Raw genomic sequence first — 22,766 nt, 5'->3', positions numbered from 1 at the left:
GAAGATGACCTGTAATTCCAGGGACACCCTAACTATACAGGTTACAATAGCAGCCTCGTAACCCTCACTAGCCCAGTCTTGAAAGGTTTTGAAGGTAAAAGAGTTCTTGATGGTTAGTATTTGGATGGGAGACCACCAGAAAAAAATGGGTTGCTATGAAATGGAATGAAATGGAATTGCTATGAAATGGAAGGGTATAGCATGCCATCTCTGTTACCTTGAACACCCTGTGGTCCTAGGGTCACCATGAATCAAATGCAATTTGATGGCACACAATTATGGCACACCAATAACTTTTCTCACAAAGTATTATGAATCCAGCCTTCATTGAAGACAGGACTACTAAAGAGGTTTTTAATGGCCAGGGAAAACAAAGTAAGCCTTCTGCCTTCTCTTCCCCCAATTCTGAAACGTTATACTAACTTCTGCAACACCCAAATACATTGCATACTCAGGCACATACAAGTATACAGAGACCAGCCCATCCATTATTCCAATAGACACCACTATCCAGCCTTTAAACAATTTGGAATTATTCTGTTTGTACCCCACAAACATATCATGAACAGACAAACTGATTTCTCCTTACTGGAAAAATAGGCTTGTCAATACTTTAGACTTGTTTTGACTTATACTGTAGTAGTTGAACTGTGGTAGCTTTCTTAAAGAATCTTTTAAATTATTACACAGTAAAGGATCCAAGAATTCCCTCTAATTCCTCATCCATCTGTTTCCAAAGAGACATCATCTCCCGTTTTACTCAAACAGTTGTTCCATCTAGCCCACTTAGAATACCAGCTTCCAGGAGGCACCTGGGGATTCACCAGGGCATTTCTGCATAGTGGGCAAAATGGTGAGATGACTGCGATCTGCAATAGCATGATATTAAATCACACTATTCCTCCACTTCAAAGCCTTCCTGCCACGTCTTCCCCTTCACACATGCTGCACAAACAGCAAACAAGAGAGCGACACACCATTTCACTCACTGCTTCTTGGCCTGTCAATAAACAGGGCCAACCAATCGGTGGTTTGTTGGTCTCGTCCCCTTTTTAAATTTTAACTTGAGATGTATTCAGTTCTATGAAAATACATTGCTATGTTATTTAAAGCCCTCCTGCAAAAAAACATGGCAGGCAACCGGAGGACATGTTGAGGGAGGCAAATCCCCCCATGGTTATTTAAAATGGCCGAAAAGCTCCCGATGAGCTCCCAGCCACGAGCCACCACCCCCCAATCAATCCGGGCAAATTATTTGGGGGTGGTTCACACACACACACACACACACACACACACACTCACACCCACCCTGCCTCCTTCACTGAGCAGGAAATGGAGGAGGAAGGGTGGAGAGAGGGCGGGGTATTGCAGGGCTGACTATTGTGCATTTCACCCTCCATACGTTCCTTCTGTTGGTTGCCTGCTGGTTGTCCGCCAGTGGATTGCGAATTTTAGGGTGGTGAATCTACTTTTTGGGATTCCAAAAGGCATGCTTTAAAATGGAAGATGTAGGGAGCCAGATGCTACTCAGACGCTGGATGTAGGGGACATCATGTGGAGGGGCCAGAATACAGAATGCTGCCTACATAAGGCAAATATTAAAATACATTTTTGTGTGCAGAAATGCACCCAGAATTACAGTTGATTTCCTGACTACAGTGAAAAAGGGTTGGTTTTCATACCCCTCTTTTCTTTACCCGAAGTAAACTGAAAGTGGTTTACAATTCTCTTTCTTTCCTCTCCCCACAACAGGCACCCTGTGAGGTAGGTGGAGCTGAGAGAGTTCACAGAACTGTGCCTGGCCTAAGGTCACCTAGCTGGCTGCATGTGGAGGCATGAGGAATAAAACCCAGTATTTCGAATTAGAGGTCACCACTTTTAACCACTACACGACTCTGGCTGTCTGAAGGAAATGGCTGCTGTGGGGGGTGGTATTTCTGACACTGCACCCCACAGAGGTCCCTGTCCTCTCTAGGCTCCACCCCCAAATTTACAGAAGTTCCCAACCTGGATCTGGCCATCCAACCCCACCCTCAATACCCCACTGGTTGCTAGGGTGTGCTCTGTTCAGCCCTATGTGCTCTGTTCAGCCCTTAATTGGAGATTAAGGACTTTCTTTATGAAAAGGAGGCACTCAGCCAACAAGCCATAGCACCTGCCAGTCTGGGACATCTGAGGTTTCCTGAATATTTCAAATATTTTGAAATTAATATTTCATAACTGGGCAAGGCCTGCCACCAATAATTTGCTCAATATGGCATCACGGATCTCCAAGTCAAGATGGGAACCTGGAAGCAATCTAATTATCTGCTTTGTTTAGCAGATCTAACCAATGCCAGTCTGCCTGTCTATGTCTCTCTCTCTCTCTCTCTCTCTCTCTCTCTCTGATGATCTGTTCACAGATAGAGCTGTTGTAGAGTAGTTCTTTTAGAGATTTCTCACCTCCACCTACCTCGCAGGGTGTTTATTGTGAGGAGAGGAAGGGAAAGGTGTTTGTAAGCCACTTTGGGACTCCTTTGGGTAGTGAAAAGCAGGGTATAAAAAATAGCTCTTCTTCTTAGAGATTAAGAAGAAAAAACTTGTTTTCACTTGCATTCTGCCAGATGACATGAAATCACACATTGTTACAGTGTTTGTTGGCATATAAGACTACTTTTCCCCCCTGAAAAACATGCCTCCAAGTGGGAGGGTCGTCCTATACGCCAGGTGCACTTCAGTTGGGATAGACATAGCTGCCCATAGTGGCCTCCCGATGCCCGCCCACCTCATTCTACATACCATCCAGTGTCGTGCAGTATCCAGAGCGGCCGCAGCGGTTCATCAGCGAGGCTGCAGCGAGCATCAGCAGCGAGACAGGGGAGCCAGCCTTTTCGATGTGAGCAGCCCATTCTGCTCTGCAGGAAGCAGCAGCGCTCCGGGCTACCGCTTGTCCACGCAGAGCTCGCACATGCACACTTGCACACTAGTGCTGGTCACAGGGAGATGCAGGGGCGGGCCGGAGGCGCTGAGGTTGCGCTGCGGCCATACAATGGTGACCATGACAGGTACTGTAATGTAATGTAACAACTCTATATTTTGAGTGGAAATGTTGGGGGGGGTTGTCTTATACGCCCAGTCGTCTTATACGCCGGCAAATATGGTACATAGTTCAAAAGTTCTCTTTATACCTGCTAACAAAAAGCAGATGGGTACCTTTTTTGTTTTGTATTATCATTCACGCCTGTATCAATAAGAATAAAGCTTTTCAACTGAGTGAATTATGGCCAGAAGTATCTGATGTCTGTGGGTTAAAAAAAGCAAAAAAGAGTATCAAGGTGCTTATGGCGACCACGTTTAGCTACACATATATGCAATTCAGTCTGAAGCATGTGTACGCAGAAGTGAATCTCATTGTAATTCAAAGGGACTTACACCACACTGTGTTAATGACTGCTGCCTTAGTTCCAGTGTGTTAATTGTATTAAACATTAAAGGTTGGATCAGAAAATAGCTCACTAATGTTTATGGTTTCTTATAGCCCATTCTACTCCTATACAATATTTTCATTTTGCAAGTACTTATAACAAAAGAAAATATATTTCAGTCCTTATTGGTTAGATCTTTTTATGTTCCTGATATACTTTCTCAAATACATTGTTTTGAAATTTAAAGCAGAAAGAGAGCTTGGTTCAGCTATAAATGCATCCATAAACCACACTCCCACATTATTCCTTTAATCAGAGCAAATCTTTCAAAAAATGATTAGGAACTTCTTGGTCTGTTGTATTATAATTGGGAAACTGTATGCCTTGTCATTTAATTAAACATGAATTCTTCATATTAAAAATCCCAAATGTGTCAAGTTCACCCTGACCAATGCCTTTTAACTTAGCTATATCTAGACCATTTCCGCACGGAGGCGCAAACCTCATGCTGCCTCCTACTTACAAATGCATGATTGTAAGCCGCGCATTTGCATGCCTCCTCACAAGAGACCCCCCTGCGTTTTCCCTCTGCCTTGTTGTGGCTTTTTGCCAAACTTCTCCCCTTGCTCCTTGGCTTGTCAATCACAGCAAGACACCAATTACAGCACAGCGGTTCTCTCCTGGACTGAAACTTTCTTCCCCCCCAAACCTCAAAATTTATTTAAAGGCACTTCCGCATTGCTGTGTAGTAATGCCACAACACAGAAGCATTTTTAATTTTAAAATTAACACTTCTGCGTTGCTATGGAGAAACAGCAGAATGATACAGTATCCCCCCCTTTTTATGGGGGGGGATTCGTGGTGTTCTGGATTGGGAGAGGGCTGCTTCATCACACACACACCCCTTCTCCATTCATTCCCCCCCCCATCAGAAAACACAAACGGGACTATGTTTTACCTGCCTGAAGCAAAGGTGGGGGATGGGATATCCCCTCCTCACAAGTTTTAGGTGGGGCTTCACTTGTAAACCTGTTTCTGTTCTTACATGTACAATTTTAATTTATTCAAATATTACAGTAGGTGTGCAAGACGGAGAGGCTCTATCCAGGCTGAAATCTAGGACATGCTGCTTGCTGTTATATTTGGGGGTGACTTCATGATAGTAACAACGTAATAAATATGGTCATGCTATTTATATGATTTTTCCACAAGCATTTAACTTTATAGCAGTTAAGTGTTTAAACAGATCTGTGTTGTTACACATGTGCATGTGGAGTGCCAGGGTTCTTTGGATCTAGCCATTCTCCAAGAATTGTTAAATCACGCACTCATAGATACATACTTAGATGTACAATACCAAGCATGTTTCAAGGTAAGTAACCCCTTCCATCCATTTTGAAGAGACTAAACATATGCATGGAGAAGCAGCAGCATAGAAACAAGCCCTGTTCTGAATGTGTACATTTATTTTTAATTATTAATGGGGCCATATCTATGTGCATAAGTGTTTCTCCATATGATAAGGAGCCTTATGCCCATATGTAAAGACCGTATGTGAATGGGCATAACTTGGTGTGGAGATGCTGCTGCCTCTCACACTTCATCTGTCAGCCCAGAACGTTATGTGGAAAGGGTTAGTGCCATTGAACTTAGTTCTGAATACACAACTTTAGCCTTGTGGCATTCTTCATTTCAAGTGGTAAGAGTAATGAGATCTCTAATACAGGACACATGTTCCAATGGCATTGAAACTGAGGTAGGGACTGAGATGAGAGAACAGAAGCCAACATTCTTTTGAATCCAAGCTCTGTAAAACCTTTGTAGAAAATATTGGATTGGAACCAAAGTTTCCATCCTGCTAATGGTGGAGCTTTCGGCTGATGCAAACAAACTTCTGCCAGCAGACCAGAGCTCTTCTGCTGAAGAAAGTCTTCTTGCACTGTTGGAAGGTTCCTTAGGTCAAAAGAAGGCTCATCTTTTAGTAGAAAATAAACTTATGATCCAACCTAGTTTATAGCCTTTTGGTTCAGTAAGTGAAGATTTTACTATATTAACGAGATTAGGCTCTACACTCTGAGGACCATCAACAAGCTAAATAAAATTAAACCATGGGAGAACAGCAGATATCTTCAAACAATAGCTTTGTGTACAAATTAGCTGAAGTGTTTCAAGGGACTTTTTGAGGAGCAGAGAACTCTTCCTGGTTAGAGAAGACTTTATTAAAACGCATCCACCAAACCAAAGGCATAGATTGCACAGCAGCTCTAGCATGATGGGTGGTTGCTAGACATTGACATAAGATTTCCTATTTGATTACCAGCTGGCACAGGGAAAGATCAAAGATAAAAGAGTGAAAACTGACCTAACTGATAAACTGACATCATCATCAGCGTTAATAATTTGTTTGATTTCTACTTTGGAAACATGTAGCTTGCCTATCAGATTATTGTGCTGTTGCTGTCAGGTTTTTGCTTTGTTTTGTTTTTTGACTCATCACCACTTTACACTTGGCTAGCATCAGGCAAGCTCCATCCACAGCTTAATTACAGCAGACAGTGCAACTGTGTTTTAATTTGACAGAGGGCCCCAATGAACCTTATGTTTGACGTTTCTGGGTAGCTGCCTAGACACACTAAGTGGCTCGGATCCTAGCTTGAAACACGAGATGGCCAATGAAAGTTCTGCTACAGGAAGGATATATGAAGTATGTGCATGAGGGATTAATCAAGCCTTCATTTAGCCTTCATTAGCAAGCAATCTGTATGACGAGAAGTCTCTCTGAGCAAAGAGCATCCTGCTTTATTAAGATAAAAAGGTGTTTTAAAGAGCAGAGTCAAACATGAGTCAAAGGTGTCCTTTTAATAAAAAAAATATTTCTGGTCTGAGTTGGCATAAGTGGATCATAATTGTCAAGTTAGACCTTTACAATAACATTGGGAGAGAAAATTATACCTAACTCAACACAGTGACTAAACAGAACCTCCATATTCAGAAGCAATAAACCTCTGACCAGTGCTAGAAGGCCTCAGTGCCCTGCTGTTGGCATATTCTGGGATAATTAGGTAGCCACTGTGTGAAACAGGATGTTAACATTAGATGGACCACTCAAGGCTGTTATTGTTGTTGTTGTTATTATTATTATTATTATTATTAATATTATTATTATTATATTTATAAGCTGCTGCTCCCAGCCTGCTATCTCACAGCAGCTAACAACATCCTTACATGAATTTTACTATACTGAAAACTTTAGTTTGCACATTTTCTGTGAGAAGTGCATATTATATTGCCAAAAGAAAAGCTGAGGAAGATACTTTTAAGATGTTGGGAGGGGTGTGTGGAGACTCCATGCTCTGCTACCATTCCGCCTACCCTCCTCTCCATCAGGACATTGCTTGACCCTGTGGGTGGAGCTGCCACCCACACATCTCTCTCCATTTGTTGACCTCTTGTCTAACACTGCCTTGAGTGGGCGATCACCTTTTCCGTCTTCAGCCATAGCAACAAGACTTTTAAAGAACGCAGCAAAAAGTTGTTGGAGCTTTTGTCCTCTTGCAGGAATTCTTATTGTGTCCTAGGAGGTGGGGCTGATCCCTGTGGCTGCTGTGACTTTAGTCTCACTCTCTCTTGGCTGCTGCTCAGCTGTTAAGACAGCAGTACCTTTGAAGACCTACTCTGAGTCAGAAGCATCTGAAAGTCAAGGCTAGATGAGTCCCTACACTAAGTTTTCTAGAAACCCCTCCTTCTCTTACCCTCCAAAGAAAAATTAAAACCGGGACTGATGATACAAAGATGTTTGGATAAAGGTTTTCATTGCTGGAAATGTAGAAACTGAATGAATTATTTAAAGGATTATGGATTAATTCATTCCCATTCTCTTGCATTTTCATGCCATCTTTTCATCAAACAAGTCAGGATGGTGTATATGGAACTCTCTCAATTTTTTCCCTCATAACTACCCCATGAGGGTGGAAGCAATGGCACAATCTGACTGGCCCACCGGATCAGCCATTAAATTTCAAGGCAGACCGTGAAAAATAATTTCAGATTTCCTCTTTCCCAGTCTGATATTTCAGTCAGTCCACCACACCAGTTTTCTGTATTGTAACATACAGTAAGTTGATGACTGCTTTGATAGTGCTGTATAGCAGCTAATGTCATTAACTGTGGCAGTAACGCCCTTTCAGAAGCACTTCTGTCCTCCCACCTAACAAATGATCCACCATCTTGTAAACAGCACTTACCTAGGAACTAGCAGTGAGTAGAAGTTGCCCCAGTGACCACGCAGGGAAGCTGCATTGGTTGATTCGGGAGTAACTCATAGGCTGCCCCATGTATATTACCACCTATGTTTTTTGTATTTCTAACACATGTAATTTAAAACATATTTCCTGAGTTGTCATTAATCCCAATTTACACACAAAAGGGGAGTTGCCAGACTGGAAGCAAAACTTATTTTCTGGAAGACTCATTTCGAGTTTCTCCCACGTTCCTGTGGAAAATACTGTCTGGCCAGGCTAAAATATTTTGGGAACCATCAGACAGAACATTTAAGAAGGAATACTTGTGTGAAAAATAATATTTCCTCCTATACAAATGAATTGGTAGAGACTCTGAGTCTAGAGAAATCATCTTACCTCAAAGAAGTGGTTCTGCTTGGGAAGCAGAAACAGTTTTTCCCTTTTTAATAACATAGTTACATTTCCAGAATCAAATCATATTATCAAACTTTGAACGTGTACAATTACATGAATTAAGAGCATTTTCTCATTGGAACATGCTTCCTCGGGAGAAAGCAGATGCTGGATAGCCATCTGACGGAGAAGCTGATTCTGTGAAGGCTCAAGGGATGAGCGATTGGGTTGTGAGTGTCCTGCATAGTACAGGGGGTTGGACAAGATGACTCAGGAGGTCCCTTCCAATTCTATTACTCTATGGTTCTATGATTCTATGAATTTTCTAATCCTTGGTTGACTATCAGTGCAATCCTGAACATGTCTATTGACTCAGAATCCTACTGAAGTTTACTCAGCGGGCATAATCTCAGGAACTTGTTGCCAAGATGGTACTGTGTATTGCTTCCTTGCCCAGCCTTGTGTCATGCAACAGCTTTGAATTATTGTACTAATTCACACTGGCTACAGTGGTAGCACTGCCCATTGTGACACCTTGGGTCAGTCATATAAAACCAAGGCAATGCCAAAAGTTGGGATGCCATCTGCTACACTGAAACCTCACAATCTAACTTGTTGTGTGCGGAAAAACTGAGGAGCAGGAGAAGTGACTGATGCTGACTAATGTGCAATATTTAAGAAAGACTTTCTCACTCAGCAAGATGGACATAGCCCATCAGCCTTATATTGTGGCCTGTCTTGTATTTGAAAACATCTGAGTTATTACAATCTCTGGCGGACAGCAAAAAACATGAAATATACAGGGCTGATTCAAGAACAAGATGGTTAACTAGTGATCTGTAGACCAAATGTGGTCTGTGAACAATCTACCCAGGCCCCAATAGTGTTACTGAATTTTAATGCAATAATTTGGCTGTCAGTTTAATTCATAAGGAAACAAAATGGTTTTGAAAACTAGAGATGCAGAGATATTGTCTGGTATTATGTGCTGGGTATTATAGGGTTAATTGCAAATCACCTCTGTAATATCTTATATTTGCCTGAGACAGACAACAGGTACCCCCTCAGACATCCCCTCCATGGCTTGAACCAGTCTGTCCTCTCTAAGGGCCTTAGCTAAGTTCCTGTTCCTGTTATATTGTTGTTTAAGATCACTGAAATTGTGTTATTTAGATTGTTGTGGTTGTTGTATTTGTTTATGTTATATAGTAATTCGTTCCATGTATCCCCCATGTTGTATGTAAACCTCCCTGAGCCATATGGAAGGGCGGTATAGAAATAAAATTAATTAATTAATTAATTAATTATGTGCCACGTAATATAGGGTTAAAAAGGGTTCCCATGCAAGGGAAGTTTGGGTGGGAATAAGGCTATGTATAGCGGGGGGGGGGGGGACATTTGTTGCCAGTTCCTGGAGATCATTACTGTGGGTGTTAAATAAAGTTATGTTGAAGAATGTTGGAGTGGACTTCTTCCTTGATACAAAGCAATCCCCTTTAAAACCTGCTCCATTATCTTCCCTGCACTTCAGGTCAGACTCACTTGTCTATAGTTTCCCAGGTCAACTCTCCTCTCTTTTTTGAAGATTGGGATAACATTTGCTCTCCTCCGGTCTTTTGGCACCTCTCCAGTGCTCTAAGAGGCGCTAAAGATGATGGACAAAGGCTCCACAAGCTCTCAAGAAAGTTCTTTGAGCGCTGTCGGGTGTACACCATCCAGCCCAGGGGATTTGAACTCATCCAGTGCAGCCAAGTGCTTCTCAACTACACTGGATGAGTTGAAATCCTCTGGGCCGGATGGTGACTAGGAATTTATCTCACCATTTTGCCATGTGAGGGAAGTAGAGTTATTAGGTCCTTCTCTCACTTTCAATTCTTTCTTGTTTGCTTTTTCTTCCCCTTAATATCACCATGCACCAAGTGATTACATGGGCACAAACATTTAAGTTAGCACTATACTATTGGGAGGTTGTTTCCCACCCATGTTTCTTTGGATATTTTTAATATCCAGGAACAAATTGGACTATGGGAGCAGAGTGCAAGCCTCTTTGTTTCCCCCTAGAAGCTTCTTCTTTCACTAATCTCAGCTGTTTTATTGAAGCTGGCTATAGTTATGCAGTGGTAAGACAAATTGCTGTACATTCTCAAGGGCATTGTATTTCTAATTTTACATGTCCAGACTGGGAAAGTCTGCTGGCCCTCTTGCCAAAAGATACTTTTAAAAAATTAAACCAGTGTTGGTAGGAGAGTTTAAAGCACCTGCTTTCTGCTGTCACTGGAATCAGTTTGACTTAGAATGTTTAACTGTGTTGGATCATTCTGCCCTTTTATAATAATGTTCTTAGAAATGTATGCTTGTGTTATTTTGCAGAATCACCTGGAATAGACCTTGGGAAAAAGGTCAGCATTCCCAGAGACATTATGCTGGAAGAATTGTCACTACTCAGTAACAGAGGAGCAAGGCTATTTAAGATGCGACAAAGGAGATCTGACAAGTACACATATGAAAACCTACACTTTTTATCTAGCAAGCCAAGAATTGTGAGTCTTTTAAATTATAAACTTTTTGTAAATGGATATGACTGGTCTGAAGCAGACCTTGTGTCCTGCTGTACAGAAATAGCTGTGCATGGCCACAAGTTATACCAGTTGTTTGTCAATAACCATCCCATCACATTTTTGCAGACCTGGGCAAGTAGTAAAAACAGGAGATATAGGCTAGTATACTTGATAGTAAGCTGAATTCAGTATGGTGACTCAAACTGTAGAACCACAGTCTCTAAGGGTATCACTGGTCTTGAAAAGATTTCAGAATAAAGTGATGAGCCCAGCAGAGAGTCCTTGAAGCCTTGTAAGCAAGGGGCAAAAGAATACTAGCCAACTTTTGTCTGTGTATCAGGGAGGTTCAACAAATCGGTGAGGAATTTATGTAGTCAGTGGATGAAAGACATTGGAGAGGAGGATATTATCTTTTCCAAGATTGTTTATATTATGTATTAATTCGTTCCATGTATCCCCTGTGTTTGTATGTAAACCGCCCTGAGCCATATGGAAGGGCTGTATAGAAATCAAATCAAATCAAATCAAATAAATAAATAAATAAATAAATAAATAAATAAATAACTATTCTGCTTTGGTGCTCCTAAATGAAATATGACCATAACAGAAGCAAAACCTTGAGGAAAGGTGTGTGAAACTTTGAAGAAAGATATATGTTACATGTGAGAAACAAATGCACATTTGCACTGCTGTGTACATATGTACCATGAGAGAACTTGGTCAGAGGGCAGGGGTAGTCAACCTGTGGTCCTCCAGATGTCCATGGACTACAATTCCCATGAGCCCCTGCCAGCATTTGCAAATGCTGGCAGGGGCTCATGGGAATTGTAGTCCATGGACATCTGGAGGACCAGAGGTTGACTACCCCTGCTCTAGGGCATGTTATAGAGTAATTACTATTGGGACACTCTAGTATTTCCTGGCTTCAAAGGGCGATTTTTAAAAAGCAGGCAGCTGCATTCGCTGTCAGGATATGCTTTTTTGCTATGCCCAGAAAATTCAGCTTAGTTCATGCCGAGCTAAAATAGAAGCTTTTGAAAAACAGCACTTGTCTGAACTCATGATGACAGACATGATAGGACAATGCAATTTTTGAAGCACTAATGGTTGTTTTGTAAGAACAAGAGTTTCAGGGGGCAGAACAAGTCTGTGACCAATCCTCCTCGAGGCCAGGATGATTGTCCCAAGTACAAAATATAAAATACGATGCTATTGTTACTATAGCAGAGAAAGTGGACAAAGAGACTTGACTGATTTTGTCAGGGGAAGGCAGGATGTGTGTGGAGGGGGAAAGAGTGAAGTAAAAGGCACCACTGACACCAACAGCTAAGGGCAGAGGGAAAGGGGTGGTGGCTGGACTTCTAATAGCTGCTAGAGGGGAGCATGGCCACGCACATCTCCTTTGCCTCCACCCTGCTGGCACCAGTGGTACAAGCTGCCATTTCCCAAGCCAATGCTCTGTTGCTGTTCACTGCCTCCTCACAACTGGCTGGGGCAGGGGAAGGCCACCATATCTTCCATCATGCTCTCAATGCTCTCTACAGCCTCCTGTGGTCAGAACTGGCGGAGGGCCAGGGCACCAGCCCTCAGTCCAGTTTTAAAATAGACTTCACCACTAGTTATGCAATAAATTAGGGAACGGGACACAATAGAGAAACAGGATGCCTTTCAGCTTGTTGAGTCTGAGGATATGAACAGGATTCATGGTTGTTATCATCTTTGGCTTCAGCATTAAGCCTATATATACATACACTGAAAGAGGTCATCTGGGGATCTGAGCTGGGTTGTCATCAATATGCAGTTGATATTCGGCTTTATATCTGTTCCCCAGTCTCCTGTCTTTTGTTCTACTTTCGCCTCAAGATAATGCTTCATGCATTTGATGAGCAGGCATCATCCTGCTAAGTTTTTATACCAATTAAGTGCAACAAGATTTGGAAGAAATAGACTAAGGTCTGAAAAGCCTCATATTCTATTTAAAATCCCAGACTGTTGGCGAAGAAGAAGTTTGTAGAAACAGAGCATTCCAGAAATAAAGACTTAACAAGTCAAGAAAAAAAATGGCATAAATGAGAAGCAGTAACACATGAAAATTGGGTTTAATTTCTTTAGTTAACAATTTATTTAGTTAACAATTGCCTGTCCGGTCAAGATATTTTCGGCCAGGTTTGTACAGTTATGAAAATTTCAATCCACTGCAATATTCCAAAATATTTTCTCAGCACTTATACTTTTCTCATCCGTTTGAGGGTCAGGGTTCCTGATCCATGAGATGACATGGATAAAAAACATTTTTAAAAAATTCTATCCCACCTTTCATCCCAGTAAAGGCCCTCAAGGCACTGAACATTTGAAAGTGTTTAACCAACTTGAAAAACCTATTATATATAACAATGATAGGAGAACTGCTACAAATAATATTGCAAGAGAAAAGTCATGGGCATGATGGAAGAGAAATATAAGGAAAAATGCTACTATATGATATATATTGAGTAGAACAAGACTAGACAAGATGAATCATACATTTAATGTGCTTGTAGAAGCAGCTATTTAGGATCTGTAAAAGGCCTTGAGATATCCAGGTCACCAGAAGATGGGTAAGATTTAACACTGTTATTTAAAATGCATTGATGTGGTTTAGTTTACAGTTTTCGTTGCCAGGCATATTGGAAGGATCATCACTCTTGAGTGGCAAAGTACCAAGTTATTGAGGTCAGTCCAAAAAAATGCCAGTAAAAACTCCATCAGTTTCTACAGAAATGAAAGGTTTGCTGTTCTGCTTACTTTACGTGGAACCTGTTGTAGAAAACCAGTTTAATGCTGTAAGCATAATTTCTGTATCAATTTTTTCACATTCTTCATCATTTTGCCTCCAAGTTGCCAACAGCATAGATACTGAGTATAACCTAATAAGACTCTCCAAGTTATTGGTGAAAAAAGAGCTGTTTGAATCTGCACATGGATCAATCATTTAAAGAAATCATCCTTCCTGAAAGAAATTGCACTCAAGGATAGCCTATAGTCTAAAAATCTTTTCATTTCCATATTATGTCTAAAATAAGGTTCAGACTTTTTTGAGAGTCATAATTCTATGTTACAGAAACAATGATTAAAGCTTGGGATGTGGCCATGAAATAATGGGTAAAGCCATATGGTTGATAATTTTCATCAAGTGGGCTATTGTCATGATTGCAAATTGAAGCAAATTGGGGAATCCTTTTATGGACATTATGTGGGAAATGTACAAGTCCAACTATAAGCATTCCAAGAGGAGACCAGGCTTATTTGCCCCACTGTGGCAGTTTCTGCACAACCAATTAGGCTCTGGTTGTTCTTTTGTTGCATCCATTTCTCCCCCTTGTTCCACATGGAATTGGGCCCCTTCAGAGATAGTTGCACGGCTGGCCCGACTTGCCCCCTCAGTTGGTCTACATCAAGGAGAAATCCACGTTCCATTTTTTGATGCGGGATCCAACAGTGTGTATGACAGGGCTGAGACATGCAAAAGCGAGAAAAGTCGGGCTTTCCCCAGTTGTGCTTTCCCAGCCATTGCTTCCCTTCCTCCCCCAGCATTGCTTCTATCATCTACCTTCACAAGCTTCCCTTGCCTTAAAAACAACAACAACATGGCTGATTCCATTACAACACAATTCCAATATAACAAAATAGCAACAACAACAAAAAACCTGCCCCCATGTTTGGTTGGCACCTTTCTTTCTTTCTCACGTGCATCATTTACTGGCAATTGTTTTTCATGCTGCATGTGGGGAAGAGGGGAAAGGCGTGATAAAACAGCCCATGTTTTTGTATCTCCTTGTTTGTGTTGTTATAGTTTTGCATTATAACATGATTGTGTTGAGTTTTTTTTAATGATTTCAGACTCAAATGTGACAAAATGGTGCTGGATGATAATTGGGGTTTTTCACCACATGACAATGATTTACAAGTTTAAAAAAATGGTGGGAAGTTTTTACTTCACTCAGCTATCACATGTAGAAACAAATCTGGGGACAAGCAGGAGGAACGGGGATGAAGAATCCCCCAAGTGGACATGGGGAAAGGTCTGGGAAGCCATGCTAAGGGGGAAAAAGAAGAGGGAATGTTGCAACATAACAGCTGAGGGAATCCTCCATGTGGAAGCAGTCAATGGCAGGCAAACTCCTCCCATTGGCCTCAATCTCCCACCCATGAGAAGGATCAGGACAAAACATGGTTGGAAAATGGCCTCTGTAGTGACACCCTAGGTGTTTCCCAAGTCTCCATATTCTTTACCAAATAAATTAGAGGAAGTTCACCCAGAAATAATGTCACATCCTCTTCAGTAGGAACATGTCTCTCAGGTTCCATAATAAATCTTAAAAACCATTTTGGAGAATAGCCAGAAATGAATATAGAGCTAAAATTACATATATCCCACCCTGGTTTCCACATTGATTCGTAAAATGTCTCCTGATCTGGCCATAGGATGAAGTGCTGGCTAACATTCTCAGCAGCAAAAACAATGTAGCGGAATATGACGGGTGCATTCTGTGCTGTAAATTTGATATTCAAGGGCACTGTGGACCTAACTATGATCTGAAATGGCCCTGGGCATTCCTTGGCCCATTGTGGAAATATGACACATGGCTCATCAGTATATATGCAGGACCCAAAACAGTAAATAGTGCCTCTGGAGTCATTTAAGGTTGGAAAAATCCTCCATATCTCGCCATCCCACTCCCAGTCCAAATTGGGCTTACACATAGCTGGGAAGCACAGAACTTAGTTCAAAACAAAACTCTCTACCCCACTTGAGGATGTTCCTTGTGAAAAAAACAGGCCTGCATCTATGCAGCTAGATAATCATTAAGTGTTGACATCACTAGCTGATCAGCAATCAGACTTTTTAACTTTTTTCATAGATATCTTCAAATTCATGAGCAGTGCAGTAGTTTTTCGTCTTCTCTGTGAAGCTGAAATAAGGGCTATTGATTTTGTTTGGGAGCCATTTGTATGCCAAAATATGTATAGCATTTTAAAGTAAAGGCATCTGACAGTATTTTTGCTGCAGGAAAAGTGGATATTCTATTAGATAACTCACTTGCCCAGAGCATAAGATGCCCATCATTCCCAGCTTGCCAGAAACTTTCCATTTTAGCTTGTGAAAGCCAGTTAATCTTTGTGGCATTTCGTGCCATGTCTTTGAAGCAAGACTAAAACTTCACCAGTTCATAAGGGAGTTGTGCACCAGATGAATGTGAGGTTCTCAGATAACAGAGCGGAAAGGAAGAAAGTGGTGAGAAAACAAGCCAAATTAAACAGAGAGCTACTATTTAAGTATCCCAGTTAAGTAAAGCCAGGTCATTGGGATGTTGTTTTCAGCAGTCACTTGGCGTCTCTATTGTGTACCTGATAGCTGTACTATTTCTTTTCATTCAAATGCAGCACAATGAAGTCTTGCAGTATGTTCAGCTAGATGGTAGTGGCATGGAAGCTGGCCAGCAGCATGCACCAATCACACCTCCTAATACACCTGATCCACGGGGCCCTCCACACCCTGAGAGCATTGCCCCAGGTAAGCCACTGTGAAAAGTCTAAAGCAGGCCAAAACCAGGAGTGGGCAACCTCATTCAGGCAATTTAAGAATGAATCTTTAAAGAAACTACACAAATCTGAACAACAGTCAAGCCTACACAGCTGAGTCAGAGCTCCTATGACATCTGTGGGATGACCAATGACATGAAATCAGACATTTAACAAGCTGTCTAAAGGCTTTCTTCAATAAATACACCCACACCCACACACCAATTTTATTTATAGTGAGATATTCAGACTGGTTTTGATGGATTGCCAATAGCACAATGTCATGTGTAAGGCTTGTCTCGTTGTGAGAGAACTGTTCATCTTCTGTTCACTCATTTCTTTTTTCATTATTGCACCAGGGGAGATACACTAGACAAGTATTCCACTGAAGGGGTAAAACAGAAAGGAGCCATATAAAACTGGAATTGCAAATTTTATTTTATGAGATGCTGCAAGCATGGGCTTAGGCAGGGAGAAGCAGCCAATAGGAATTTGCAGCCCTGATGCTGCTTTCATGATGCTGAGACTGCACAATGCAAACACAGAATTCAGCGTCCAGAAAATCTGTTTCCAGCACAAGAGCAATACTAATATTCAGCATTTTAGAGGATGTTCAGAGTGCTACTGTCTCAGTAAATTGTACATAATCATCGAGTTTTTAAAAAGGGAGAACTACAGCTAAGGGGTGGGTGGTTTATATAGTAAGGCCACCTAATAAATCTAATTCTAATAGCCAGGTGCACTATTGGAATCACAAATATACCAGTTCAATATATAACTACTTTCACCACCGTACTACAAAGGCAATTTGGAAAAACAAATGTCATGGTATCTATGAATTGAATAGGTTTTTTTAACCTACCCACACTGCATACTTCTCACTGTCGGTTCCAGAATAAATTCTATAAAATAAGCACAAGGATGTTTATTTGCTTCATTTGCATATACATGTCCAAGCCTAGAGATTGCTGCATGTGGCATTACACTTGACATAAGACTTACAGTACCAGTAACCACAGAAATAATAGCATCTCCCCAGTACCACCATGAGGTTGGAGCCATGAAAAGCAAGATTTGGGAGAGTAACCGAGACTGCCATGAGGAAGAGGAGCTGAGAAAGCTGCTCTCTGTGATGGGAACTCCTTGCAACTTAAGATATGAGTGAATCCCATCTAAGACAACCACTAAACTTTGATTGTCCTGTTTAATTGAAGAGGCCCTAATTCTGTTACATTTTTAGTTTTCATTTTTAAGCATGTGTGGATAAGATCTCAAAACTACTACGGATCAGCACATCTTCCTTTGATCTGTGTCTAGCAAATATATAATAATAATAATTATAATAATATTTATTTATTTATTTTATAGCCCACCCTTCCCAGGTGGCTCAGAGCAGGCAAATGTTAAATCTCTCTTTTTACCATCACATGCACAATCATCCAACCTTTATCTTATATTAAAGAAAGTACTAGAACTGTTATGGCTTGGAGGGTGTGCAGCACCAATTGCACCATATTCTGCCTTAATAGGCAAATCTCTGTGTGAAGGTTTGAAAGGAATCCTTTGAAAGGTTTGAAAGGAACCCTTGATTCTCTGGTAGCAAGGATGGTTTATGCTGTCGTGTAAGCTCTTTGCTGCAAGGATGCTTGTTTACTTTGTTCAGAGACACTGAGTAACAAAGAAGCCTTTTCTTTTGGCCCTTTAGCAAGCTAACTGGTTTGTGTGGAATAATTATAATCTGAGTGAAGCTTTTTCCTCACTTGTGAGCGTAACACAATATTTTGAACAAATCAATGCAGTTAAAGAAGTGCACAAGTTTTAAATCATACCAAGTACATTAAGATAATTTGCAACTTGCAAGGCAATTTACAATGTCCTTAAATATGTATTAGCTCCTCTTATCTAATCAAGAAGAGCTTGCAAGGACAGGGGGTGATCACACACCCATTTTAGAATATGATCTATTCTTCAGGAAGGCTGTCTGCCCTTTGAAACAAGTTTAGTCAATTAAAAGTTTCTTTGTTTTCCTACTTGAAAAATTGCTCAGAGCCAGTCAGAGCTCTGCGCAAATCCTGTAAATGGGTAGAATTGGCCTGTTCTGTGCTGGATCTGCAAATAAAAGGGCAAGATCTGCATCCACTTCTGGTACAACCTGGAAGTGGCATCATCATGCTGGATGATCCTCAAGCAGTCACATAAACTCAATAGTTAAACAATAGAGTTTTACGCAAATGCTAGAGTTTCATGCCACAATAGAATGAATTCACTTCCAGGTCCGGAGCCAGCAATGGGAGGGGGATATATAAATTTAATAAATAATAGTAATAGGTCACAACAGAAATAAACTCATTGCTCTGGAGATGCCACACCCCTCCTGGAATACAACAATCTCTGCCGCACTCCTCTCAAGTTGGTTGCGAGACAGTACTAATGGGAAACATTATAAATACATGAAAACAGTAATAATGGGAAATATTATGCTCACATAAAAACATAACTCATGTTTGCAGATGCACAACATAGGGAAATGGTAAGAGGAAGCAATTTGACAATGGAAAGTTTTGTGCAGGCATTCGGATACTATTGGGGCCATACAGTTCTTTCCATATGTTGCATTTGCAAGTACTATAAAATCCATACGTGGTATTCTAATTATCTCCCCAAAGGATATTCTGGACCACTGCAGACAATTCCTCCTGAGAGGTTCAACACTACAGCTGTGCCAAAGTACTATCAATCCCCTTGGATCGAAGCTATCAGCAATGACCCAGAGCTGTTGGAGGCTTTATACCCTAAACTCTTTAAGCCAGGAGCTAAGACAGAACTGATCAACTATAAGAGCTTTAACAGGTAATTCTGAGGGGGCGGGGTTATAAGTGTGTGGAAGTACCAGCATGCTGTCAATACATGTGTGCACTGTGTAGATGGATTTTTTACAATGCTGAGAGGATCTGCTCATGGTGTTCTCAGTGTCTCGTATCATTTTGGCCCCTAGAATGGGCAGAATGCTCTGATCCCCCAGGAATCCTGCAACACATGAGTGATACTATCATTGCATAAGGGCAGTTGGTATGAATTGAACTATACACAAGATATCCATTAATGATTTTTCACAATCATAATTTTTTCAATCTCTACAATCATAAATATGCTGCAACAGTTGCTGTATATATCCTGATTCACGTTAAGGGTGAAAATAGATATAACCTTTCTGGTTACCAATTTGTAAAACATGTACATGGGCCAATATAACAAAGTATGGCCATCATGACTCTTCCTCCATGCTTTGGGTAAGCCATTGGCCTTTTTATTTTTAAGAGAAGCTCATACATGTTCACTTCATTGATTATCCTTCACTTTATTAATTTTGAATAATGAACAATTCTGGAGGTTTCTCATGACATTCCAGGTATCTGCTAATCAATGTTAAGCAGAGCTGGCTTTTCCTGCAAGCTTGTGAATTCTTCTTGTCAGATCCTGGTGATTAAAAGGAACATTTAAACAGAATGCAACGAGTCTGCTTTTAAACAGGGCTGTTGGTCTGTAAGTGTTATTATCTGTCTAAAACTTTCCCAGCCATTATGGACGTATGCATAATCATGGAAACAGCCGTATATTTGCCTGCGAGTTACACTGATGGGCATGAAATTAGGTAAGATAGCAAATAATATAATATATATCCTTCCTAATACGTGTAGGCATCATAGCTATTTTTATGGTTTATAAATGTTTAATATAAAACAATTTGTGATTTAGGATCTGATCTCAGTCTAAGCACCACCATTGCCCACACATCTTAGGAGATCATTAGACAGCATTTTGGTGAATTTTGTGTACTAATTTGTAACTTTAAAAAAATGTTTTGCTTTGCACCTTCCTGAACCAGCCCCCCCTCTCCCCCCAGGTATAAGTCTAACAAAAAAAATCTTGGCATCACGAACAAAGAACAGTGTACGGCAGCACCAGGAAGATAAATAAAAAAAGAAAATGTTTACTTGTTAAACGGCATACTCTGGCTTCTTGCAGAACCTCAGGACATGTTGACATTGACTGGAACTATTTTGGGAACATTTTACAAAATATCCAGGCTGTGCCTCCGACTTATTCATAGTAGATACAGTAATTTCATTTAGTCAGTGAGACACTTTGAAAAAAGGAGTGACTCGTATTTAATTCCAAGTGACTGACACAACACAAAACATCCTTTGAGAAACTCAGAAAGGTAGAAAGCCATAGCGACAGAAAACAGGAAGCAGGCACTTCACACCAACAAAGAATGCTGATGTTCACAGCACTTGCCATTCTAGAAACTAAGAAGAAACAGAACTTGAATGTATAAATTAGCAAATATACAGAGAATTGTTGCAGTCAGCTAGAGCAGGGGTAGTCAACCTGTGGTCCTCCAGATGTTCATGGACTACAATTCCCATGAGCCCCTGCCAGCAAATGCTGGCAGGGGCTCATGGGAATTGTAGTCCATGAACATCTGGAGGACCACAGGTTGACTACCCCTGAGCTAGAGGCCTGCCACAGGCTGATTTGGTGAGCAGATTACTATAACTAATCTACAAGCTTGTAGCAAGAGGCCTCTTTTCCACTCTTGATCCTTGGAGAGGCAGGATAAAGGCCTGAGGATGGAAATGACATCAGCAAAGATTGATTTCACAGCCACTCAAAAAAAAAAAACAACAGATGTGATATAAATGTGTCAGGAGATGCTCTGGCCATGCCAGGAAATTCCATTGTACATACCATGGGGTTTCCAGAGATGACCAGTGCATAGATTAACAAACTGAAGTCACATCTGGAGTTTTAAGCATATGTGATGTCATACATCACCAGATGTTATTTCTAACCATTGCCACATCCCCAAAGCTCCCAGGGATGCCCAATGGCATCCCTAGCTACTAGCCTCTTTTGAGGCTGCGGTGGGCTATCAGTCTACCAAGACTTTTCCCTGGGGCATTAATGGCTAATATGCTTGATGGCCAATGTGTCTGATGAAGAAGTAGAAAAGCTACAGAAAGCAAGCTGCAGAAGGCATTTTGGGGATTGCAAATGCTCTAAACAAATAAGTAATGAACTGTATATCTTACCCAACTTTGCCTAGATTGCTATGTTTTGCCTTCTGTGCTTCATATATGGGACATATATTGCAGTAGCTTCACTATTTATATATATAAATTAATTAACGTCCACCCATTTAGGAAACCCTTTCAAGGCTATCAAGAAACCCCAGGGTTTCTTCAAACACTGGTTGAGAAAGGCTGCTCTAGATATAACCCTTCAGAGGTACTGTAACTGCTACTGAATCACAGCCATGGGAAGGCTGACTCCTACATTTGAATTTCAAAAAACCTTTATGCCAGCAACCCTCTGTGTTTTACCACAGACTTTAATAGAACAGGTCCAGATGAAAAGAATGAATGCAGCTGTAACTTCCTTTCAGTTATCAGGCACTACCATATTGGAACAATGTTCATGTCCAGCTGTGACTATATTCAAAACAAACTGGAAAGGATTCAGAAGAAGGAAAACATTGTTTATTACCATATGGTTTGTTTATTTTTTAAAACCTAAGAGTCACATTCTCTGACACCACAACACTTGAAATGATTTCTGTACAGTTCCACAGGGCCTGCAAAAGGGAGCTCTTCTGACAGGCATTTAAGGTTGACCTGAACAAATCACCTTGATTAAGGTTAAGGTTGACCTGAACAAATCACCTTCCATTGGTCCCTAAGCCTTTCTCCAACGAAAACCACTGCTGATTTGTCCAACCCACAGGGCCATCAGTACACTGTAAATTACCATTTTCCATTTTTCTACTGTTCCACTGTTCCATCACACTGTTCTATTGTCATCACTGTATTGTACTGTTTACAACTATTAAGTTACCTGTACGGTTCCCTGTTCACTAAGTTTTATGTAAACCGCCCTGAGACTCAGGGGAGGACCTTATATAAATATAAGAAAGGAAGGAAGGAAGGAAGGAAGGAAGGAAGGAAGGAAGGAAGGAAGGAAGGAAGGAAGGAAGGAAGGAAGGAAGGAAGGAAGGAAATACAGTAAAATATGAAACACTAACCTGTTGTTAAAACAAGCCCTCTACCATGTCGGCATGACATTTATCAAAAAGAAATCAATAATGTAGTTAGGCAGATTTCTCTTAGAATAGTGTCCCAGACTACTGATTTGGCACCATCATCAAAAAGCTTTTCTGTAGATTAAACTCACATGAATAAAGGAAACCAAAGGAGGCTTCTCTGGCCAATACAAAAAAAAATGGTGAGGAGTTTATGGGTAAAGATATTCTGACTTTGTCTCTGTCCTATTGGATGCCAGAAGCTGTTGTAAATTTGAGCAAATCAAGTCCTTTGGTCTATCTGACTCAGTCCTTTGGTCTATCAAGGTCAGCATTTTATCCTCTGACTGGCAACAATTTCCCAAAATCTCAGAGAGAGAGAGAGAGAGAGAGAGAGAGAGAGAGAGAGAGAGAGAGAGAGAGAGAGAGAGAGAGAGAGAGAGAGAGAGAGAGAGAGAGAGAGAGAGAGAGAGAGAGAGAGAGAGAGAGAGAGAGAGAGAGAGAGATCACATCCCCGGCTACTTGA

At 40.9% G+C, this 22,766-nt stretch overlaps 1 protein-coding gene across 1 annotated transcript in view; it reads left to right on the top strand.

Moving 5' to 3' along the window:
* Positions 1–22,766, top strand: part of MYOZ2 (myozenin 2) — a 34,420-nt gene that overhangs the window by 1,588 nt on the left and 10,066 nt on the right. The window contains exons 3-5 of the mRNA XM_077300450.1: positions 10,409–10,578; positions 16,021–16,150; positions 18,825–19,008. Coding sequence (XP_077156565.1) covers positions 10,409–10,578; positions 16,021–16,150; positions 18,825–19,008 — 484 coding nt within the window. The remainder of the gene's footprint in view (positions 1–10,408; positions 10,579–16,020; positions 16,151–18,824; positions 19,009–22,766) is intronic.

The sequence above is a fragment of the Paroedura picta genome, chromosome 10 (assembly GCF_049243985.1).
Source record: "Paroedura picta isolate Pp20150507F chromosome 10, Ppicta_v3.0, whole genome shotgun sequence".
Classification (NCBI taxonomy): Eukaryota; Metazoa; Chordata; class Lepidosauria; order Squamata; family Gekkonidae; genus Paroedura; species Paroedura picta.
Note: the sequence above shows the minus strand (reverse complement) of the source record. Positions and strands in the feature narration are given on the sequence as shown.